The following is a 20,352-nucleotide window of genomic DNA, read 5'->3' as shown; positions in this document are numbered from 1 at the left end:
GTGTATGGAGAAGGTGCTGCGGCTGATTGAACGTGTCAGAAGTGGTTTGCAAAGTCTCGTGCCAGAGATTTCTCGCTGGACGATGCTCCAACCAGTTGAAGATGATAGTGATCAAATCGAGACATTAACTGAGAACAATCAACGTTATACCACAAGGGAGAGAGCCGACATACTCAAAATATCCAAACCAAGTGTTGAAAATCACTTGCACCAGCTTGGTTATGTGAATCGCTTTGACGTTTGGGTTCCACGTTAGTTAAGAGACGAAAACTTTCCTGACCGTATTTCCGCATGCTGAGACGTAATGAAAATGTTCTGTTTTTAAAACAAATTGTGATGGGCAATGAAAAGTGGATACTGTACAACAATGAGGAATGGAAGAGATCATGGGGCAAGCAAAATGAACCACCAGCAACCACACCAAAGGCCGGTCTTCATCCAGAGAAGGTGATGTTTTGTATATGGTGGGATTGGAAGGGAATCCTCCATTATGAGCTCCTTCCCGAAAACCAAATGATTAATTCCAACAAGTACTGCTCTCAATTAGACCAACTGATAGCAGCACTCGATGGAAAGCGTCCAGAATTAGTCAACAGAAAACGCATAAAAGCGTCCAGAATTAGTCAACAGAAAACGCATAATCTTGCATCAGGATAACATAAGACCGCATGTTTCTTTGATGACCAAGCAAAAACTGTTACAGTTTGGCTGGGAAGTTCTGATTCATCCACCATCTTCCCCAGACATTGCACCTTTGGATTTCCATTTATTTCGGTCTTTACAAAATTCTCTTAATGGAAAAAATTTCAATTCCCTGCAAGACTGTAAAAGGCATCTGGAACAGTTCTTTGCTCAAAAAGATAAGAAGTTTTGGGAAGATGGAATTATGAAGTTGCCTGAAAAATGGCAGAAGGTGGTGGAACAAAAGGGTGACTACGTTGTTCAGTAAAGTTCTTCATGAAAAATGAAAAATGTGTCCTTTATCTTTACTAAAAAACAGAAGGCACTTTTTGGCCTACCCAATAATTCCCTATGCTATACAGTAGGTCTTTGTTGGTTATCTATTTTATATATAGTAGTGTGCATATTTTAATCCCAAACTCCTAATTTATCCCTCTCTCTACCCCTTTCCTCTTTGGTAACCATAAATTTCTTTTCTATGTGAGTCTACTTCTGTTTTGTAAATAAGTTCATTTGTATCATTTTTTTTAATTCCACATCTAGGTGATATCATATGATGTTTGTCTTTCTCTGTCTGACTCACTTCACTTAGTTTGACAATCTCTAGGTCCATCCATGCTGCTGTAAATGACATTTCATTCTTTTTTATGGCTGAGTAGTATTCCATTGTGTATATATACCACATAGTCTTTTTTTAAATTTAATTTAATTTAGTTTTATACAGCAGGTTCTCATTAGTTATTTATTTTATACATATTAGTGTATTTATGTCAATCCCAGTCTCCCAATTCATCCCACCACATCTTCTCTATCCATTCAACAGCCAATGGACATTTAGGTTGTTTCCATGTCTTGGCTATTGTAAATAGTGCTGTAATGAATACTGGGGTGCATGTATCTTTTTGAATTATAGTTTTTCCAGATATATGCCCAGGAGTGAGACTGCTGGATCATATGGTAGCTCTATTTTTAGTTTTTTAAGGAACCCCCATACTGTTCTCCATAGTGGCTCTACCAATTTACATTCCCACCAACAGTGTAGGAGGGTTCCCTTTTCTCCACACCCTCTCTAGCATTTATTATTTGTAGATTTTTTGATGATGGCCATTCTGACTGGTGTGAGGTGATACCTCATTGTGGTTTTGATTTACATTTCTCTAATAATTAGCTATGTTGAGCATCTTTTCATGTGTCTGTTGACCATCTGTATGTCTTCTCTGGAGAAATGTCTACTTAGATTTTCTGGCCAACTTTTGATTGGGTTGTTTGTTTTTTTGATATCGAGTAGGATGAGCTGTTTGTATATTTTGGAAATTAATCCCTTGTCGGTCGCATCGTCTGCATAAGCTTCATATTCTTTACTATTAAAATCCCTGGGGTTTTTTTTCTATTGTTGCCTTAAGTCCTAGGTTTCCGTGAGTCTGCTGTTTTCTGAGATACCCCTAGCTATCATAATCCTGTCTAAAATCAGGGGCCATTGGCATCCAATTAGCAGCCACCAGGAAGCAGAATCTGAGGGAAGATAAGGAGTTGTTTTCATAGGTTTATTGAAAGACAAGATGCTTAGGGGTGCAGAGCTTAGAAAATCTTTTTAGGTAATGATGCAAGTTAAAGAGTTGGCAACAATATAGTACATGCCTTTCACTTGTTGAGGGTCCCTTTTTATTTTGAAAGAGCTAGGGTTTTGTTGTTACGTAGAAGTGCTTACAACTCCACGATCCTAATAGCTTAATTCCCTTAAAAAGAACATGAATCAGGTATTCGGCTTTTTCATTCATTCATTCAAAGTCCACTCAACCTTTTATTCGCTCATTTATTTGACTGACTATTCATCAATCATCTGTTAGGTACCAGGCAACACACTCAGCCTTGAGATCAGATCGACGTGGTTTGTCTTGTTTCTCTCCATTTACAGAGTGTGCGGGGGAGAGTTTAGACAAATGAATCCAGGGCAGGAGGGTTGTGGTAGGGGATGCTCAGAGTGCCATGGGTGTCTAAATAAGGGATGTGAGATCCAGCCTGGGGTGGGTGGAGATTCTAGCCCACCCCTCCAGCTTTATGAGATCCTGGATGTACAGAGCCTGGTTCCTTTCCCACCACATCCCAGCCTTCTCCCATCTCGGGAGCCCTGCTGTCTCTGGTCTCTGAGACCCTGGTTGTAGTGTTGGCTAAGAACAGCAGAGAGCAGCTTGAGATCACATCTCGGAGGCGGGGCCAACCTGCTGGAGGCACTGAAACAGGGAAGGAAAACTGGCTCCTGGCGGAGGGACCAAGGAAGCCACGCATAGTCAACAGTCCAGGACAGTCCTTCTTCGGCCTCTGCCAGCAGGAAGCCCTGGTTTTTGGTCTCCTGACCTCAGAGGAGCTGGCTGGGTCTGTGTCATCCGAAAAGGACGGTTGGACTTTGTTGTCAGATCCAACACGCTGGGCGCAGCAGGAGGAATACCATCTCTTTCATCTCCTGCAAGCTATTCTTCGGTTAACAGCCATGGGCTGGCTATCAGAACGGAGGAAACCCCTTTGCAGTTGTTTAAAATGAGCAAAAGAGACAGTCGCTCCCCACAGGGATAACCCAAGGTCCCAAGCAGATACCTTTTCACCAGCAAATGAACGGACCTGATTCTAGCTCATGGCTGGGGTGGGAGGGGGCTCAGTTGATGAGGCAAAGTGACCTGACTTCTCACCTTCCCAACCCCATCAAACATCCCTGTTCTCAGCTTCTTTCTCTTGGGCAAAAGAGTAAATTGCAAATATTTGTCCCCAGGCAGTGCTAAGGGCTGGTATTAATTTCTCATTCTCTCCCCTTCTCCAAATCACCTAGCTCGTATCTCAGTGTAAGTACGTTTGTCCGCACTTATACCCCAAGGAAAGGTGAGATAAAGGGAATATGTTTGCTCACAAAATAGGGCTTTCAATGAAGTAGTGTTTTTCAGTGTGGTCCAAGACCAGCTGCATCAGAAATTCCTTATACAAATGTGGATTACACTGTGTGGCAGTGTCTACCAAAATTAAACACATACCCACCCTGTAGCCCATCAATCCCACTCCTAAGTACATACAAGAGAATGGAGTGTGTATGTCTAACAAAAGAATGGATAGGAACATTTGAGTGGTGCTGTTCAAAAGAGCCCCAGACTGAGATCAACCCAGATGCCCACCAACAGGACCACAGAGAATAAATTGTGGCGTATCCATATTCAGCAATAAAATTCAACGAACTACCGATACAGACTCATGAACATGATGTTGAACAGGATAACCTAGACACAAAAGAGGGAGTCCTACGTGGTTCCCTTTATAGGAAGTTCAAACACAGGCGAATCTGAGTTGACAGAAGTTAGAATAATGGTTACCTTCTGCGGAGGTGGGTAAGGGCATCTGGGGTGTTGAAACTGTCCTGTATCTTGATCTGAATAGTGATTATACAGGTATATACCTATGTATAGGTAGATAGATTGATCGATCAATCAATCAATCGATCGGTAGATAGATACCTATATGGAATTTACCTATGGTGCTACGGTTATGTACATACCATACATTCATAGGTATATACATATGAATCGAGCCCTATGCTTAAGATTTACAAACTTTACTATATGTTTCACACACACACACACACACACACACTTCCAGCCTCATTCCAGACTTACCAAATCAGAATCTCTCAGTATGGGTACGTGGGAATCTGCATTTTGTATCCCTGGCGGTGTGAATGCCCATTGAAGGTTGACTGCCAGTGATGTGGGCTGTATCGATGGTCCACAGATGGTGCTTTGTCCCCCAGAGCACACCACACTCCATTTCCCATCTGGCTTGGAATATTACAAGACTTCTGCTCTCACTAGGGAATAAGGTTGGCATGAGATTTCTCCCTTCTTAAGGTCGGGTACTAGGATCCTGTGAACAAGAGTGTCACGGTCTGTACCCCAGGCAGAAGCCACACTCTCGGGGAAATACAGACTAGGAACTCTTCTCTGCTTTTTTTTTAAAATTAAAAATTAAAACCAGCTGTGTTGGGGCTTAACTGGTGGCGCAGTGGTTGAGAATCCGCCTGCCAACGCAGGGGACACGGGTTCGAGCCCTGGTCTGGGAAGATCCCACATGCTGCGTACCAACTAGGCCCGTGAGCCACAATTACTGAGCCTGCGCATCTGGAGCCTGTGCTCCACAACAAGGGAGGCCGCGATAGTGAGAGGCCCGCGCACCGCGATGAAGAGTGGCCCCCGCTCGCCGCAACTAGAGAAAGCCCTCGCACAGAAACGAAGACCCAACACAACCATAAATAAATTAATTTAAAAAAACCCCAGCTGTTTCCATCCTTCTACTTCTGAGTGGGCACATATGTATTTTAAACGCATAATCAGTCTGTGTATGATTTTTGATTCTGTCCTCTTCTCTCCATGTGTCATAATCCCCATGTTCAGCGTTATTAACAAAAACAGGCGGGTGACATTTGCCAAGTGTCTAGAATACGTAAGGCTATTTTGCTTATGTGATGTCATTGGATCCCTAAAACAAACCTAGGAGCACACCCAAGACTTGAAAGGATCCAGCAACACCCTAGAAGTACACGGCAAATAGGTGATACAGCTGGGATTTGACCCTGATCTGTCCAACTCCACGGAAAAATTGCTGTTGCTTTGGTGGGAAGAGTCTACTAAGGATTCCTGTCTTGTTTTAGTTTGTTTTAACTTTCAGCCATAAGAATTTATCCTTGTCATTAAAAGTTATAAGCAAACGTCATCTTAATATCTGCATATTATCTGACAAGTGGATGGTTAGAGCACAATATATGTAATCATTCCACTAATATTTGTTGGATAAGGTCATCAAGAAGACATGACCACCAGCTGACCCGTGAGCTGGACCCAGGCACTTGGAGGCTGTCCCCCACCACTGCCCCCTTCTCCTGTCCTTGGAATGTGTGTTTCACTTGCCATCCCTGCTCCCAAAAGTGCTCTAAGCCTACAGCCTTGAAATAGAAATGTGGAGTTGAGGCTACCCTAACTGGGTATGTGACTGACTCCAGTTAAGGCATCTTTGTAAACTTGTAAGATTCTGGCTGGCGGGTGCAGAAATCTACTGGTCTTGCAACTGCCCGAGACAAGCCTGGTAAGTTTTCTCGGTTATCAAGCCTGACACCTACCAATCTGAGTGGTCTGCTTTGTTCTTGGGTCTTTCCCTGCCCTCCACATTTGGGGCTGGTTTCAGATTTCCATTTTTTGCCAGAGCAAATGTCTCGATCAACGTGTTTTCACATCAGTCATTGCATTGAGGATTGTTGCCTTTGGATAGATTATTAAAAACGAATAACTAGGGCTTCCCTGGTGGCGCAGTGGTTGAGAGTCTGCCTGCCGATGCAGGGGACACGGGTTCGTGCCCCGGTCCGGGAAGATCCCACATGCCGCGGAGCGGCTGGGCCTGTGAGCCATGGCCGCTGAGCCTGCGTGACCAGAGCCTGTGCTCCACAACGGGAGAGGCCATAACAGTGAGAGGCTTGCGTACCACAAAAAATAATTTTTTAAAAGATGTTAAAAATGAATAACTAAAACAAAGACTATGCACACTTTTAAGACACGGGAACTATTTTGCCAAACTACTCTCCGACAACATTCTACTCATTTGTGTTCCTCTCCACAGTGAGCAAGGGCCTGTGTTATTCTGTGCTGGCCAACTTTGGGTATCATAACTCAGCCTAACTCCAAAACCAACTTGGCCAATACGGCACCGCAGTTCAACTGGCCTCAATGAAGCTGATCATTTTTAATCTATTTATTATTTTTGTTTTTCCAGATATGAATTTCTTAGTCTGTTTTATATTTTGCCATATTCCATATGTTTAGAAGCAGGTCACAGGTTCTATCCACGCTCAAGGGAAGGAGTCACATAAGCACATGAAAGCCAGATCATGGGGCTTCCTTAAGCGTGTGTCTGCCCAGGTGGTCATATGGGTGTTCATTCAATTATTTTTAAAATTGTATGAATATAGATACAATTGTGTATATATATGTGTGCGTGTGTGTATGTATATATTATACATAAGATATATATATAAATATGTATATGAGATTTTTTCACAATTAAACCTTTGTTTCACAATTAAAATTTTTTTTTTAACTCTGAAGCAGCTTTTTTTAAATAAATTAGTTTGGATCCGAGTGCGCCCAGGCACAGTCAGGCAAAAAGCATCTCACTGCTTAGGTGGCTGTGTCTGAATGAGCTCTTTATTTTCACACATGATTTCCACCGAATGTTGACAATCACCAGGAACATATCTGGGTTTTGGATATGCACCAAGTTTTTGCTAAACTCCCATATTAATTCTAAGAATTTTTATTTCTATTTTCTTAGATTTTTTAGGTACACAATGGTGACATGTAGGAACGATGCCATTTCTTGTTTCCTTCTTCCCTGAGGCCGTAACCCTGATTTACATCTCCTGAAGCGAGTTCCTTAAAACTTGAACCTTCTGAGTCAGATAACTCTCAGACGGTTTGCTCCTGCCTTGGAGACGCTGCCTAACCTCTCTGTACCTCACTTTTTCTCATTTATAAGAATCTTCTTCATAGGACTATTGTGAAGATTCATAATGCTTACTTGTAGCACAGCATCTGTCTCAAAGCTTGATACATGTTAGACAAAGTGTGATTATTATTATATTTTAACAGGAACGTTGAAATGACAGGGAGGGGACACCCCGGTTGTTAATCCCAAGCTTGGTGGTGGAGCAGACATATATTGACATATGGCAGATGTTATGCCTCCAGGGACTGAGCGAGGTGCTTTCCAAGCATCTTCTTAACCAACAGCCTCAGGTAAAATGACCATCCCAGAGGCTCGTAACTCCCTTGAAAGGAAGCAGAACTCAAACTCAATGCACTTTGCTGCAAAGTCCGTGCTCATCTCCACCTGGCGATCCAGCAGGGGGTGAGGTGGGGGATCAGATGTTCATTCAGCCCAGAGGCTCCCAGCCCTGGCTGCACACTAGGAATATCTAAGCATCTCTAACAACACATGAACGCCTGAGCCCCGTCTCAGACCAAGTGGATTGGACTTTCCAAGGGTAGCTCTGACATCGGCATTTTTCAAGGCTCGGCAGGTGACTGTAATGGCCAGGTCTGAAAACCACTGATGGCCCCAGTATGGCATCTATAACATTGACCTTTCAGGAGGTAATCATGGAAGCCTGGCCCCAAATTCCAGGTGCACTTTAGTGCATCCTCCCCCGCTTCGCTGTGAATTAATTCATCCACTGATGCCTGTTATGATTAATTTGTCAAGATTAAGATGTCAACTTGGCTGGACCACAGTGCCCAGGTATTTGGTCAAACATCATTCTGGATGTTTCTGTGAAGGTGCTTTTTTGGGTGAGACTAACATTTAAATCACTGGACTTCAAGTAAAGCATTACTATCTATAATGTGAGTGGACCTTAAGAAAAAAAAGACTGACCTCCTCTGAGCCAGAGGGAATTCTGAAGCAGACTGCCTTTGGACTTAGACTGCAAATCTGCCCGGGTCTCCAGCCTGCCCTTTGGATTTGGACTTACACCTCCATGAATTACATGGGTCAGGTCCTGCTATAGACACACACATCCTAATGGTTCTGTTTTACCGGAGAACACCAATACACTGCCATAATGAAAACTGGCCTCCTGTTCAACACAATCAAAAATAAAGTATCCCATTCCCACTCTTCTTTGTAAAACCATGACTAGAGAATGAGTGTTATGGAAGCACAGGATTTTCAGTCTAAGGGAGAATAATACAGATTGCTTGGTCCAACCGAAATAGAGGCACAGAGATGGAAATAGCCCTGGGGTGGTTTTGTTCCTCAAGAGACATTTAGGATTGTCTGAAGACATTTTTGGTGGTCACAGTGGGGTGGGAGTGAGGGACTGGAGATGGGGGTGCAAGGTTGCTATTGGCATCGAGTGAGCAGAGGGGCAGGGATACTGCTAAACAACCTACAATGCGCAGAATTATCCAGCCTGAAAGACAATAGCACCAAGGTTGAGAAACCCTGGGTTAGAATGGCGAAACACTTAGTCATTAAGGAAATTCACTTTTCACCTTGTGGAAGGAGGAGTGTTGCACTCAAATCAGGAAGGAGCCCTAATCTGATTGACAGACTGGAAAAACAGGCTGGGGGAATTATTACTGAAAAGCCTACAGCACATCAGGGAAATTCTGAAAAGGTCAGCTCTACCTGGCAGGTAGGATGGAGAGACCAGCCAGTGGGAACTTCCTGGGCATGATGTGTGGCTTGAATTATGTTCCTAAGTGGCCGTGAACTCAGGTCTCATTTTGGGGAGTTCTGGCACCGGGTCTAAGCGCGAGACTAGAGGTGGTGAGTAGCTGTCTTTGTAACTGCTGTTGCTGTTCTAAGTATCAGAAGCAACCTGACAAACTTTCTGGGGGAGCTCAGTGGGGAGAGCTAGGATGCCAGACTTCTGGTCTTCTCTCTGCCAAGAATGACCTTTTGTATTGACTCTAAGATGCGCATGACCTCATATTTTAACTTCTCAGAACTTGGAATACATCCAGGTGGCAGCAGCTGTGTGTGACGCTCAACACAATGCCAAACGCAGTCAACCCTCCGTAAGGGCTTATTAAAGAGTTCATGAATAAGTGGAAAAAGCGAATGAGGTGGTAACGAATAAATGGCATTTTGGTTCCCTCATCTATAAAACGGGGATGTTAAAACATTGAAGGTAGCTGTGGGAATCCAGTAACATGGATGACACGGTAACGTCATTGCAAAAGGTTAAGTGTCCTTTAAAAACTCCAGATGTTCTACTCTCTTGTGTGTGTTACATCCCAGAGGATGTTTCCAGGATGACATTGAAAAACAAAGAAAAACAGAAAGGTAGGGCTGCACTGAGATGAATGTATATTAACCTCAGGGAAAGAAACACACATGTGACTGAAGACATAGAAGCATGGTTAAGGGCATGTGAATATCCAGTTAAGCATTTGAATTTACGGCCAGTTCCCCACAAGGCAAGTGCCACGCGGCTACCTTTAATCAAACACATGAATCCCCTGAGTATATGAATAGAGGAGGACACAGAAGAGAGGGTGAGAGCTGCTCTGTTCCATCAGACAGCGTTGGTGGATCTGGGTCAGCCCTGGGCACCCAATCCTAAAACAGACCCAGAGAAATTACAGGGACCCGTCAGTAGAGGGACTTCTGATCCTGTTCACTTATTCATTTCTTCATTAACTCATTCAGCAAATAGCTATGAGTTCTCTATTTCCTCTGGCTGCTGTAACAAATTACCATGAACTCAGTGGCTTAAACACCAACTGATTCTTTTTTAACTTATTTATTTTTATTTATTTATTTTTGGCCGTGTTGGTCTTTGTTGCTGCATGTGGGTTTTTCTCTAGTTGCGGTGAGCAGGGGCTTCTCTTTGTTGCGATGCGCGGGCTTCTCATTGCGGTGGCTTCTCTTGCTGTGGAGCACGGGCTCTAGAGCGCAGGCTCAGTAGTTGCGGTGCACAGGCTTAGTTTCTCTGCAGCATGTGGGATCTTCCTGGACCAGGGCTCGAATCAGTGTCCTCTGCATCGGCAGGCAGACTCTCAACAACTGCGCCACCAGGGAAGCCCTCTTCTTATTTTAAGGTCAGTTTATTAGCAACCTTAATTCCATCTGCAACCTTAAATCCCCTGAGCCACGTGACCTAACATAGTCCCAGATTCCCGGGATTCACAAGTGGATATCACTGGTGGGGAGAGAATTATGGTGCGTCCCACAAGTTGCTAGGCTGGGCTTGGTACTCTGCTAAGCAAAACCGGGATAAATCAGAGATGTTCTCTTTCTTCATAGGCAGTGTACATCCTAGAGAGGAAGACAGATATAAAAAAAGTAGTAATACATACCAGTAGCAGTAAGTGGTAAAGAAAACATAGTGTGGCCCAGGGATGGAGAATTAATGAGCATAGTGCCACAGTTTCCACTGGCATGTCACGGAGAGCTTCTCTGAAAAGGAAACATCTGAAGACCTGAGTGTTGAGGAGGAAGCTCCAATCTGGGGCCAAGTTTCAGGCAGAGGGAAAAGCAGATGCCAAAGCCCTGAGGCACGTTCAAGGAATTGGGAGAAGCCAGCGGTGCTGCTGGAGCAAGACAGAAATGGGAAGAGCAGAGGAAGATTAGGGTGATGACAGTGGCAGGGGTCGCATCATTGGAACATTGTAGATGTCTGGGTTTAATTCTAAGGAAAATGGGAAACCACCGGAGGCTTTTAGGAAGAGTAACAGCATGCTCTGATTGACATTTACAATGATCAATCTTATTGTTAAGTGCAACTGGATTGCAGAGGAGGAAGGGTGAGGCACAGAGAGCTGCTGGGGAGATATTGCAGAGATGCGGGCCAGAGGTGGCGATGGCCGGCCGGGGGTGGAGTGATGGAAACGGGCAGCTGTGGGGTCTGTTTTCATAGTAGAGCGCGTAGGATAGATCAGGTGTCAGGTGAGAGCGTTAACAAGGGATCAAGGAGGGTTAGACTTTTGGCCTGAGCCACTGTGGGTCTGTATGCACCACTGACTGTGATTGATGGTGAGGCTGGAAGGAGAATGAGTCTGGGGTGAGAAAAACTAATAACTTCTTTTTTGGCCACAAGGCCTCCTTAAAGGAAGGGTCTAGTTAGCTGGGTGAAGAGTCCTTTGGGTCAGGGGTTCATAGCGCTCTCTTCAAACGCTTGAATGCCTGTCGTGGGGATTAGAGGTTGCCTTGATTCTCTATGCCCTTAGATGCCAAAGACCAAGCCCAGTGAAGGACAGCTAGAGAAGCAGATTTCAGCTCACCTGGACATCTCATCACGGACGTGGTACAAGCTGTAGGATCCAAGGGATGAGCACACAGCCCTGACTCTGCTGTCACTAGCAGTGCAATTGGGACAAGTTATTTAAACTGCTTGAGACTCCATTTTAATATCTCTTAAAAGGTAGAGGTAATGCTGCTTTAACACTAACAATCACAGCAAACGCTTACACCAAGTTTTACCACGGAAGGCCCTATTCTAACAGCTTCCCAGGTATCAACTCATTTGCCCCTCACAGCAGCCTGATGACCGAGATGCTGCTGTTGTTGCAGAGGAGCCTCCAGAAGCTGAATTACTAGCTCAGGGTCACAGAGCAAGTAAGGGATACGTCATGGCACACTGTACAATTTCTACAAGATACAGAATGGAATATGCCTATCATTACCAAGACCTATCAAAACTGTTCACCAAAACACAGCATGTATGATTTTTAATTGTTTTGGGGGTGGCGCAATGCCATGCAGTTTTAGGATCCAATTTCAACACGATCCCAACCGTCTGAAATTGTGGATGGAAACTAACAAGTCAGTGTATAACGAGAATCAGTGGCAAAGCGGTTCTGCATTTAGATTTTATATTTATTTATTTATCTATTATTTTTGGTTGTGTCAGGTCTTAGCTGCGGCACGCGGGATCTTTCATTGAGGCACATAGGCTTCTCTCTAGTTGTGGCATACGGGCTTAGTTGCTCCCAGGCATGTGGGATCTTAGTTCCCCGACCAGGGAACCTGCGTCCTCTGCATTGGAAGGTGGATTCTTTCTTTCTTTCTTTCTTTCTTTCCTTCCTTCCTTCCTTCCTTCCTTCCTTCCTTCCTTCCTTCCTTCCTTCCATCCTCCCTCCCTCCCTCCCTCCCTTCCTCCCTCCCTTCCTTCCTTTCTTTCTTTCTTTCTTCTGCATTGGGTCTTCGTTGCTCCGTGCGGGCTTTATCTAGTTGCAGCGCACAGGGGCTAATCTTCTTTGGTGTGCAAGCTTCTCATTTCAGTGGCTTCTCTTGTTGTGGAGCACAGGCTCTAGGCGCAAGGCCGTTAGTAGTTGTGGCATGTGGGCTCAGTAGTTGTGGTTCGAGGGCTCTAGAGCACAGGCTCAGTAGTTGTGGTGCATGGGCTTAGTTGCTCCGCAGCATGTGGGATCTTCCCGGACCAGGGATCAAACCCGTGTCCCCTGCATTGGCAGGCAGATTCTTAATCATTGGGCCACCAGGGAGGTCTGGAAGGTGGATTCTTAACTGCTGAATCACCAGGGAAGTCCATGCATTTAGATTTTAGAATCAGTCCACAGATTCTCTCAGACCACATGTGGAATGTTTTGTTCCATTCCGAGGGCTTCTCTGATGAGAGGCAACCTGAAAAGCTGAAACTCACTCAGAGGAGCTGAAATCCATTCAGTGATCTGATAAATTTGATCACGTCAAAATGGAGGATGTCTTTTGAATGAAAGGAAATGCAGGGCAAATTCATGGATGACAGATCGGAAGAAAGTGCTTGTAATGTCTAAAACTGACATGGGGGTTTCCCTGGTGGCGCAGTGGTTGAGAGTCCGCCTGCCGATGCAGGGGACACGGGTTCGTGCCCCGGTCCGGGAAGATCCCATATGCCGCTGAGCGGCTGGGCCCGTGAGCCATGGCCGCTGAGCCTGCACGTCGGGAGCCTGTGCTCTGCAACGGGAGAGGCCACAACAGTGAGAGGCCCACGTACCACACACACACAAAAAAAAAACCTGACATGGGATTAAATCTAGGATGCAAAGAGACTTCTGAAAATCACCAAGAAGTCAATGGACCTATGGCAAAGGATATTAACCAGCAAATCGCAAATGCGGAAATGGGAAGCCTGAGCAAGTCTTTGGAGAGATTCCAGTGACGCTGATTCCCAGAGGCTCACCCGTGAAACCAACATGCCTGTTAGACGGGCTGCATCCAGAGAGCTGGTGATTCACTCACCAAGTGGAGGCTCTCGTGCGTGAAGCACAGCTCTAGGTGTTTGGGGTAGAGTTGTCCCAGCTCTTGTGGCAATGACAATTCAGCAGGTGATGCCCCATGTTGGTGCGGATGCAGGCCTGGGGACCAACCCCACTGGAGGTGGGGATGTGGCTGGGGGAAACTTCTGGTGCAAACGTTCTCAAATTAAGTACACTCATTATCTAGGACAAACTCACGCAGGTCCATGAGAGGACACGTATGAGAACCCTGGCTGCTGTGCTGGAAGAGCTGAAGGCCATCTGGGTCTCCATCCCTTGGGTAATGCTTTATATATGTCATTAATTTCCCATCAGTCCAGGGAAACTGGTACTATTTTCCCTGTTTTACAGATGAATGGACTGAAGGTTGTGAGATTAAGTAACCTGGTCAAGGTCATACTGAGGTTCCAATTCCAATTCTGTCAGACCCCTAAATCAGTATATTTGTCCACTAGACCACCCCCTTCCTGACAAGAAATAAGAGGTGGAACTGAAAATCCTTCTTTCCCGTCACCATTGCTATTCCTTCCATCTTGTATCCTTTCCTTCTTCCTTTCTAGATAAAAGCAAGAGAAAACATAGGCATTGTAGAAAAACAGGTCTGCTGGAAGTTAGGGTGAAAGAGTCACTTTGACCTCCTAGAATTCTGACTTCAGTTAAGATTCTTACCCAACCTCCTATGATGCTTCAAGTAACAAAAATTCTTAAAAGAAAAATAACGACTAACATATATTAAGCCCACGTGCCAGGCTCTGTTCTAAGGACTTTACATGTCTGTGTCAGTGCATCCTCATGGTGACCCCGTGAAGCAGGTAGGATGTTTATCGTCTCCACTTTACAAAACCAGAGAGGTTCAGTAACTTGCCCAAGGTCACACAGCTGGGCTATAAACCCAGGCTGCCTGAATCTGGGCGCCACACTTCTAGCCACCTGAACTTTGTCTGGGAGGCTGTGCAGTGACCCGGGGCTGCTAGCCTGGTTTGGCTCCCTGATAACTGCATTTTGGATGGATCATTCAACCATTCTTGGCCTCGGTTTTCTCATTATAAAATGTGAGTAAAAATAGCATTCCCCTCCTAAGGTTGTTGTGAGGCATAATATCTGCAAAATAATCAATAAGCTAGTCACTAAAGTTTCATAATCATTGAAATGTACATCTATTCCCTCTAGGGATCAGTGCTAAATGCCCCAGAACACGAGGGACCTCTCATGTGAGGGACCTCTTGCCCTCAAGCAGGAGTGGGTGAACCTGGGATGTTATGATTGGTGCATGGGCCCTTTGGGGTGGCCAGAGGAGCCCGAGGGAATGGATGCTGGCGGGTGACTGCATTTTAAGAGAAAAGAACAGGAGGGTGGACTGAGATCCAGGCCCTCGGCAAGAGGACAAGGTGAGCTCAAGCGACTGATGTGTGCCTGGGAATCCATCCAGGAGCCTCGCACGCAAAGCAAACATGAGGATCTGGATGCTTGGATTGTAGGAAGGAAAGGCACAGGGGAGACTCCTAGGCTGTGTTACTGGACAGATCTGAGTTCCAGCCTCACCTCATCTCTGTCCTCGCCATGTGACCCTGGTGGATTGCTCAAGCTCCCCTTGCTCAGATGGGGATCTCAGTGGTGCCCTGCAGGCTGGCTGGGGACTCGGTGAGATGAGCTCAGGTGAGTAGCTGGATCTCCCCTCCCTCTGTGGACCCAGGGACACAGGGGTCTGAGTCCAGTTGGGCTTGGACCAGATCTTCCCCTATGACCACACACAATGAAACCAACTTCCTTGCCTCAGTTTCCTTTTTTCTTCTTTCCAAAAACAGGAAGGAAAACTGATGATGTCACTTGGCAAAGTCTCCCACATGGGTTTCAGTCTATGCTGTTATTTTTTATAATAAAGCCACACTCTTTTTAAACTTGATTCCTAGAAGATCAAAATGAATTTTTAAATGAAATGTCAAAATTTGAAATCGAAAGAAAATAACGCCAGATAAAAGAGGGGAAGGCTCTAAAATTTTATTTCTTTGTTTCTCTGTGTTCCTGCCTTGCCCCATCACCGAAAGAAAAAAAAAAAAAAAACAAGAAAAGGAGTGATTGTGAAACATCGTGGGAGGACAGTTGGACTGGTGGACTGGGACGGGGAGACATCTTTAATGAATGATTGTCAGACATGAACCAGATGGGCTGATGAGGCGATCTCCCCTGCCCATCCTCCCTGGGGCTCCCGTTTCCCATCAATAGCTGCACTCAGCATACCCAAGGCTGCATTAACCTGATGTGATGCCACGTCGGGCAAAACTGCAATTAGAGCTACTGTTTTTTTACGTTTCTAAGGTTCCAAGTTCTGCTGTGACCCATACAGTTTGTGTAGGAGACATGACAGGGACCACCTCTCCTGGATGTTTCAAGACACAGAGGGAGGCACTCCCCTCTGTCATTCTCCCTGGAGGCAATATTGTTTCTCATTTGCTGTCTTGTCAGGGGGTGAAAGTTCTAGGCCTGCCAGTTGGCCTTTCTTATGCAATAACTGTCACTTTACAGGTCAAGAAACCAACGTGAGATTTTGTCCAGTGGTTCAGTGTATCTCTCCTAAAAATATTCAGGGCCAAAGAAATTACCACGGGTGGGTCTGTTGATTCACTGCACCCACCGTGCAGCATACCTGGGCCAGAACTATATTGACTATACGATTCTATTTTTGTTGTTGTTGTTGTTGTTGTTTGGTTTTTTTTGCAGTACGCGGGCCTCTCACTGTTGTGGCCTCTCCCGTTGCGGAGCACAGGCTCCGCACGTGCAGGCCCAGTGGCCATGGCTCACAGGCCCAGCTGCTCCGTGGCATGCGGGATCCTCCTGGACTGGGGCACGAACCCGCGTCCCCTGCATCGACAGGCAGACCCCCAACCACTGCTCCACCAGGGAAGCCCGATTCTTTTTTTTGAATTTTGTTTTGAATTTTTGAATTTTATTTTATGTATTTTTTTTCTACAGCACGTTCTTACTAGTTATCCATTTTATACGTATTAGTGTATACATGTCAATCCCACTCTCCCAATTCATCCCACCACCACCCCCCCGGCCACTTTCCCCCCTTGGTGTCCATACTTTTGTTCTCTACATCTGTGTCTCAATTTCTGCCCTGAAAACCAGTTCACCTATACCATTTTTCTAGGTTCCACATATATGTGTTAATATACGATATTTGTTTTTCTCTTTCTGACTCACTTCACTCTGTATGACAGTCTCTAGATCCATCCACGTCTCTACAAATGACTCAATTTCGTTCCTTTTTATGGCTGAGTAATATTCCATTGTATCTATGTGCCATATCTTCTTTATCCATTGGTCTGTCGATGGGCATTTAGGTTGCTTCCATGTCCTGGCTATTGTAAATAGTGACTACATGATTCTTGTATGGCCTTTGCCAATGGTGGGGAGGGGGGTGGCATGGTGATGCTTTGGGTCCTTGGATATCGGTGTCAATCTTGACCCTGTATCAAACAGCCCTTGAAATGTCTATTGTTATTTCCGCTCAGGGTATGGTTACTTGACTAAATGGCCACAAAATCTTTGGGGGATTAAATGAGTATATCTACCTGCTGTTCTGCCTTAAGGCAAGGGGACCTGCTGTTTGTACCCCTGTATCAGATAGTCATCGGTGGGTCTGCGGTTGGTGGCCAAAAAACAGGGTGCTCCTGCTGGCTGAGGAAAGTTCTTCAGAGAAGGGAGCAGTGGTGGGATTTTATCAGCAACATTGACAGCAGCTGGAAGATGGGCGCACAGGCTAATGAAGGGGCTACATGTGGGACATCAATGCATCCAGCGCAGCCAGCTCCTGGGAGTGAGGGGTAGATGGGGTGGTGAGAGGACTCAGGAAGACAAAGGATGCTTGAAAAACACTGTGTGGACTGTGAGATGCCGGCAGCATGGACCCCGTTTGCATATGACGCCGTGTGTTGGTGGTGGGATCCACTGGCCATGCTGGCCCAAAACTGTGAAGAAGGAAGGAAGAGTTTAGAATATCATTGTGCTATTAAGTTAAAATCTGGAATCCGACTTAGATGAGGAGACTGTGAAGAAGAGAAGGTCTGGTGGACTAGAGAAGAGATGAAGTGACCAGTGGACCGTGATTGTCATAAATAGAACAAGCTGAAAGGGGATTGGATGTTATCCCAGGGCTGCTGCAACAAAGCGCCACAAACAACAGAAATTTATTCTCTCACAGCTCTGAAGGCTAGAGTCTGAGATCAAGTTGTTGGCAGGGACACATTCCCTATGGATAGAGACTCTGGGTCGAATCCTTTCTTGCCTCTTCAGCTGCTGGTGGCTATAGATCCTTGACACCCATTGACTTGCAGCTGCATCACTTTCATCTCCATCTCTTTTGTCACATGCCTTCTCCCTGTGTGTGTCTGTCTCTTCTCATAAGGGCACCTGCCATCTTGGTTTAGGGCCACTTAATGACCTTATCTTAACCTGATTACGTACGCAAAGAATTTATTTTCAATTAAGGTCACATTCATAGGTAACCAGGGCTTAGGACTTCAATATATCTTTCTGGGCGGACACAATTCAACTCATAAAAGCATAAATCCTGAACTTAACAGCTCACCATGTTGCTCCGAAAATTAAATAATAGGATGCACGAAAACGTATGGTTAAAAGAAAAAAATCATGGAAGTTACTGCTCCCTACCCTGGATGGGTCCCTTGCTTGTGCTGGGCTGACAGGAAAATCAGATGGGGGTCACGAGGCAGGTTCGGGGTGGAACCACTTTGAACTGGAAGATTCTGAGATATCAACCTTTCCCTATTTGAAGTAGGTCAAAAGGCAAATGAAATGGAAGCCATGAGCTCAAGTCTTCTGAGCCATAGAGTAAATACCATTCTGGGAGCCAGCGACACGGGGTGTGTTAATAATTACTGAAACGTGAAAGCCTGTCACAGTGCTGACACTGAACTTTCTCCATTCAAACCTCCCTACCAGGACTCTGTGATACTCCTGCCCAAAGGCTGAGCTGAGTTTGTCTTTTTGGATAACTATCTTATAAAAGTGTGTATCTATTTTTAAAATAAGTTGATTTGATTACTTAGTATGGAAAAGTATTTAAAGTATTTAATTACAAATTAGCAGAGCGGATCGGAACGCGTGACATCAAATGAGACTACGGTATGGTTTCCAGAGGATTGCCTGGCAAATTGTATAGGCTGCTTCGCATCACATTGGGAGGCAACTCAAAAGCTGCAAGTCATTGTAAGCACTTATTTTAAAATAAAGTTTAATTTTCACTTTAACATATTTTCATGATTACAAAAATTAAAAAAAAAAAATAGAACAGGAGAAGGAAACAGAACTAGCACATTCCTGGAAACTACTGTGAATGTTTTCCTGTGTTTCCTTCCTGACTTTTGAAGGGATGGTTTATAATCGTCGGTTTATTTATCGAGCGCCTTGGCACCCACTGAGTAAAATGGATCCACCTTTACAAAGCCCAGCATCTATCCATCACAGTCGCTCCCCTGAGGAGATTTATAAAGGGAGGACTCTGTTCTTGGCACAGAAGAAATGGCATGTTGCTAACGATTTTTATTCAAATTATTCATACATCTGAAAACTCTACAGTCTTCTGGGATGCCCCCCTTTCCCATCAGCCTGCATCGGCTGGGTCTCTCTTTCTCCTTTATGGCTTCCTTGGGAGCCAAGAAAAGAGAAGCCCTGTATTTGGAACGGTTAGTCTGATTTTCAATTCTAATGAAAGCCCTGGTGGGCATTTCACCTAATACCAGGGCTGGAAGAAGTGGATTTGTTGATTTTTGCCTTGGTGCTTTTTTTTTTTTTTACATGTGCATACCACCTAAACTTTATTTTATTCTCTTGACAAATCCAACATAATATAGATAACAAAGGTGCTAATTTCAGGGACAAGTTTGAAACAAGGAGAATGCAAATATATTACTTCATGTCAGGCAATAGTAACTGAATTATAACTAAAAGTGCATTAACTTACTTCCCTAGGGGTTTCCTAAGGACCAAAGCTAGATAGAAATGGCCTGTTTTACATGAGTTCACGGACACCTCCAGGCAGTCACTATTTCAAGCGACAGTTGTGCACCCTAGGGTTTAGTTCTCAGAGCTGTAGTTGCCTTTGCTTCTCCTCCCAGGCAGAGGGAAGCTCGCATTGTTCTGGGGCTGGGAGAGTTTGCGGGCTAGCAGGGTTAAGGGCTCGATCAGGGTCTTGAGATCTGTGACCGTCACCTCCCACAGAGGCACCTTCTCGCTCCTGGCCCACTGCTGTGCCACTTCAGTGTCCGCTTGTTTCTGCTCAGAAAGGTCAGTTTTGTTTCCTAACACAACAATTGCCACCTCTTTTTTGTCTTTGAACCGATCAATTTCTTTCTTCAGAAGCTCCACTCTTTGAAAGGATTCAAAGTTATTCACACTGTACACAAAAACGAAGCCATCGGCAAATGAAAAATAATGCTTTGGCAGCTCCACACCTTCCTGTAGGCCCCTGGTGTCGTAAAGATGTACCTGTTCCTTGACTCCCCGATCTGTTTCCACTGAAGCCATATACACATCTTCCATTGTTTCACAGTCCTCCATTCTAATAGGATGATTCCCATAAAGGAGCTACTCCAAAATCGCCATTTTCCCCACAGATAACAAGCCACAAACCACAACCTTACAGACTTTTCCCATCTTCTCTTAGGATGTTGGAAAGCCAACAACTAATAGTCACGGTGAGAAGCAGAGGATCTGACACCCCCAACCCCCAAAGGGAGAGATCATCATCGTAGGTGGTGCTTCAGTGCTATAGGACACAAGGGGTCTGTGTCGAAAACCTGGGTCCATGATGCCATGAAGTCAGGGTTTCACTCCTAAGTTCTGTCTTCGAGGAGGGACTTCA

General features: G+C 45.0%; 1 protein-coding gene across 1 annotated transcript; it reads right to left on the bottom strand.

The window, feature by feature from the left end:
• Positions 1 to 19,401: 19,401 nt before the first annotated feature.
• Positions 19,402 to 20,151, bottom strand: LOC137223116 (NF-kappa-B inhibitor-interacting Ras-like protein 1). Its single transcript, XM_067734675.1, has one exon. The coding sequence runs from the start codon at positions 20,046 to 20,048 to the stop codon at positions 19,566 to 19,568; it is 483 nt and encodes a 160-aa protein (XP_067590776.1). The 5' UTR covers positions 20,049 to 20,151; the 3' UTR covers positions 19,402 to 19,565.
• Positions 20,152 to 20,352: the final 201 nt, after the last annotated feature.

Source organism: Pseudorca crassidens, chromosome 4 (genome assembly GCF_039906515.1).
Source record: "Pseudorca crassidens isolate mPseCra1 chromosome 4, mPseCra1.hap1, whole genome shotgun sequence".
Taxonomy (NCBI): domain Eukaryota; kingdom Metazoa; phylum Chordata; class Mammalia; order Artiodactyla; family Delphinidae; genus Pseudorca; species Pseudorca crassidens.
Note: the sequence above shows the minus strand (reverse complement) of the source record. Positions and strands in the feature narration are given on the sequence as shown.

Excerpts from the sequence above, each read along its gene's own strand:
- LOC137223116 (XM_067734675.1), bottom strand. The coding sequence starts at position 20,048 with ATGGAGGACTGTGAAACAATGGAAGATGTGTATATGGCTTCAGTGGAA.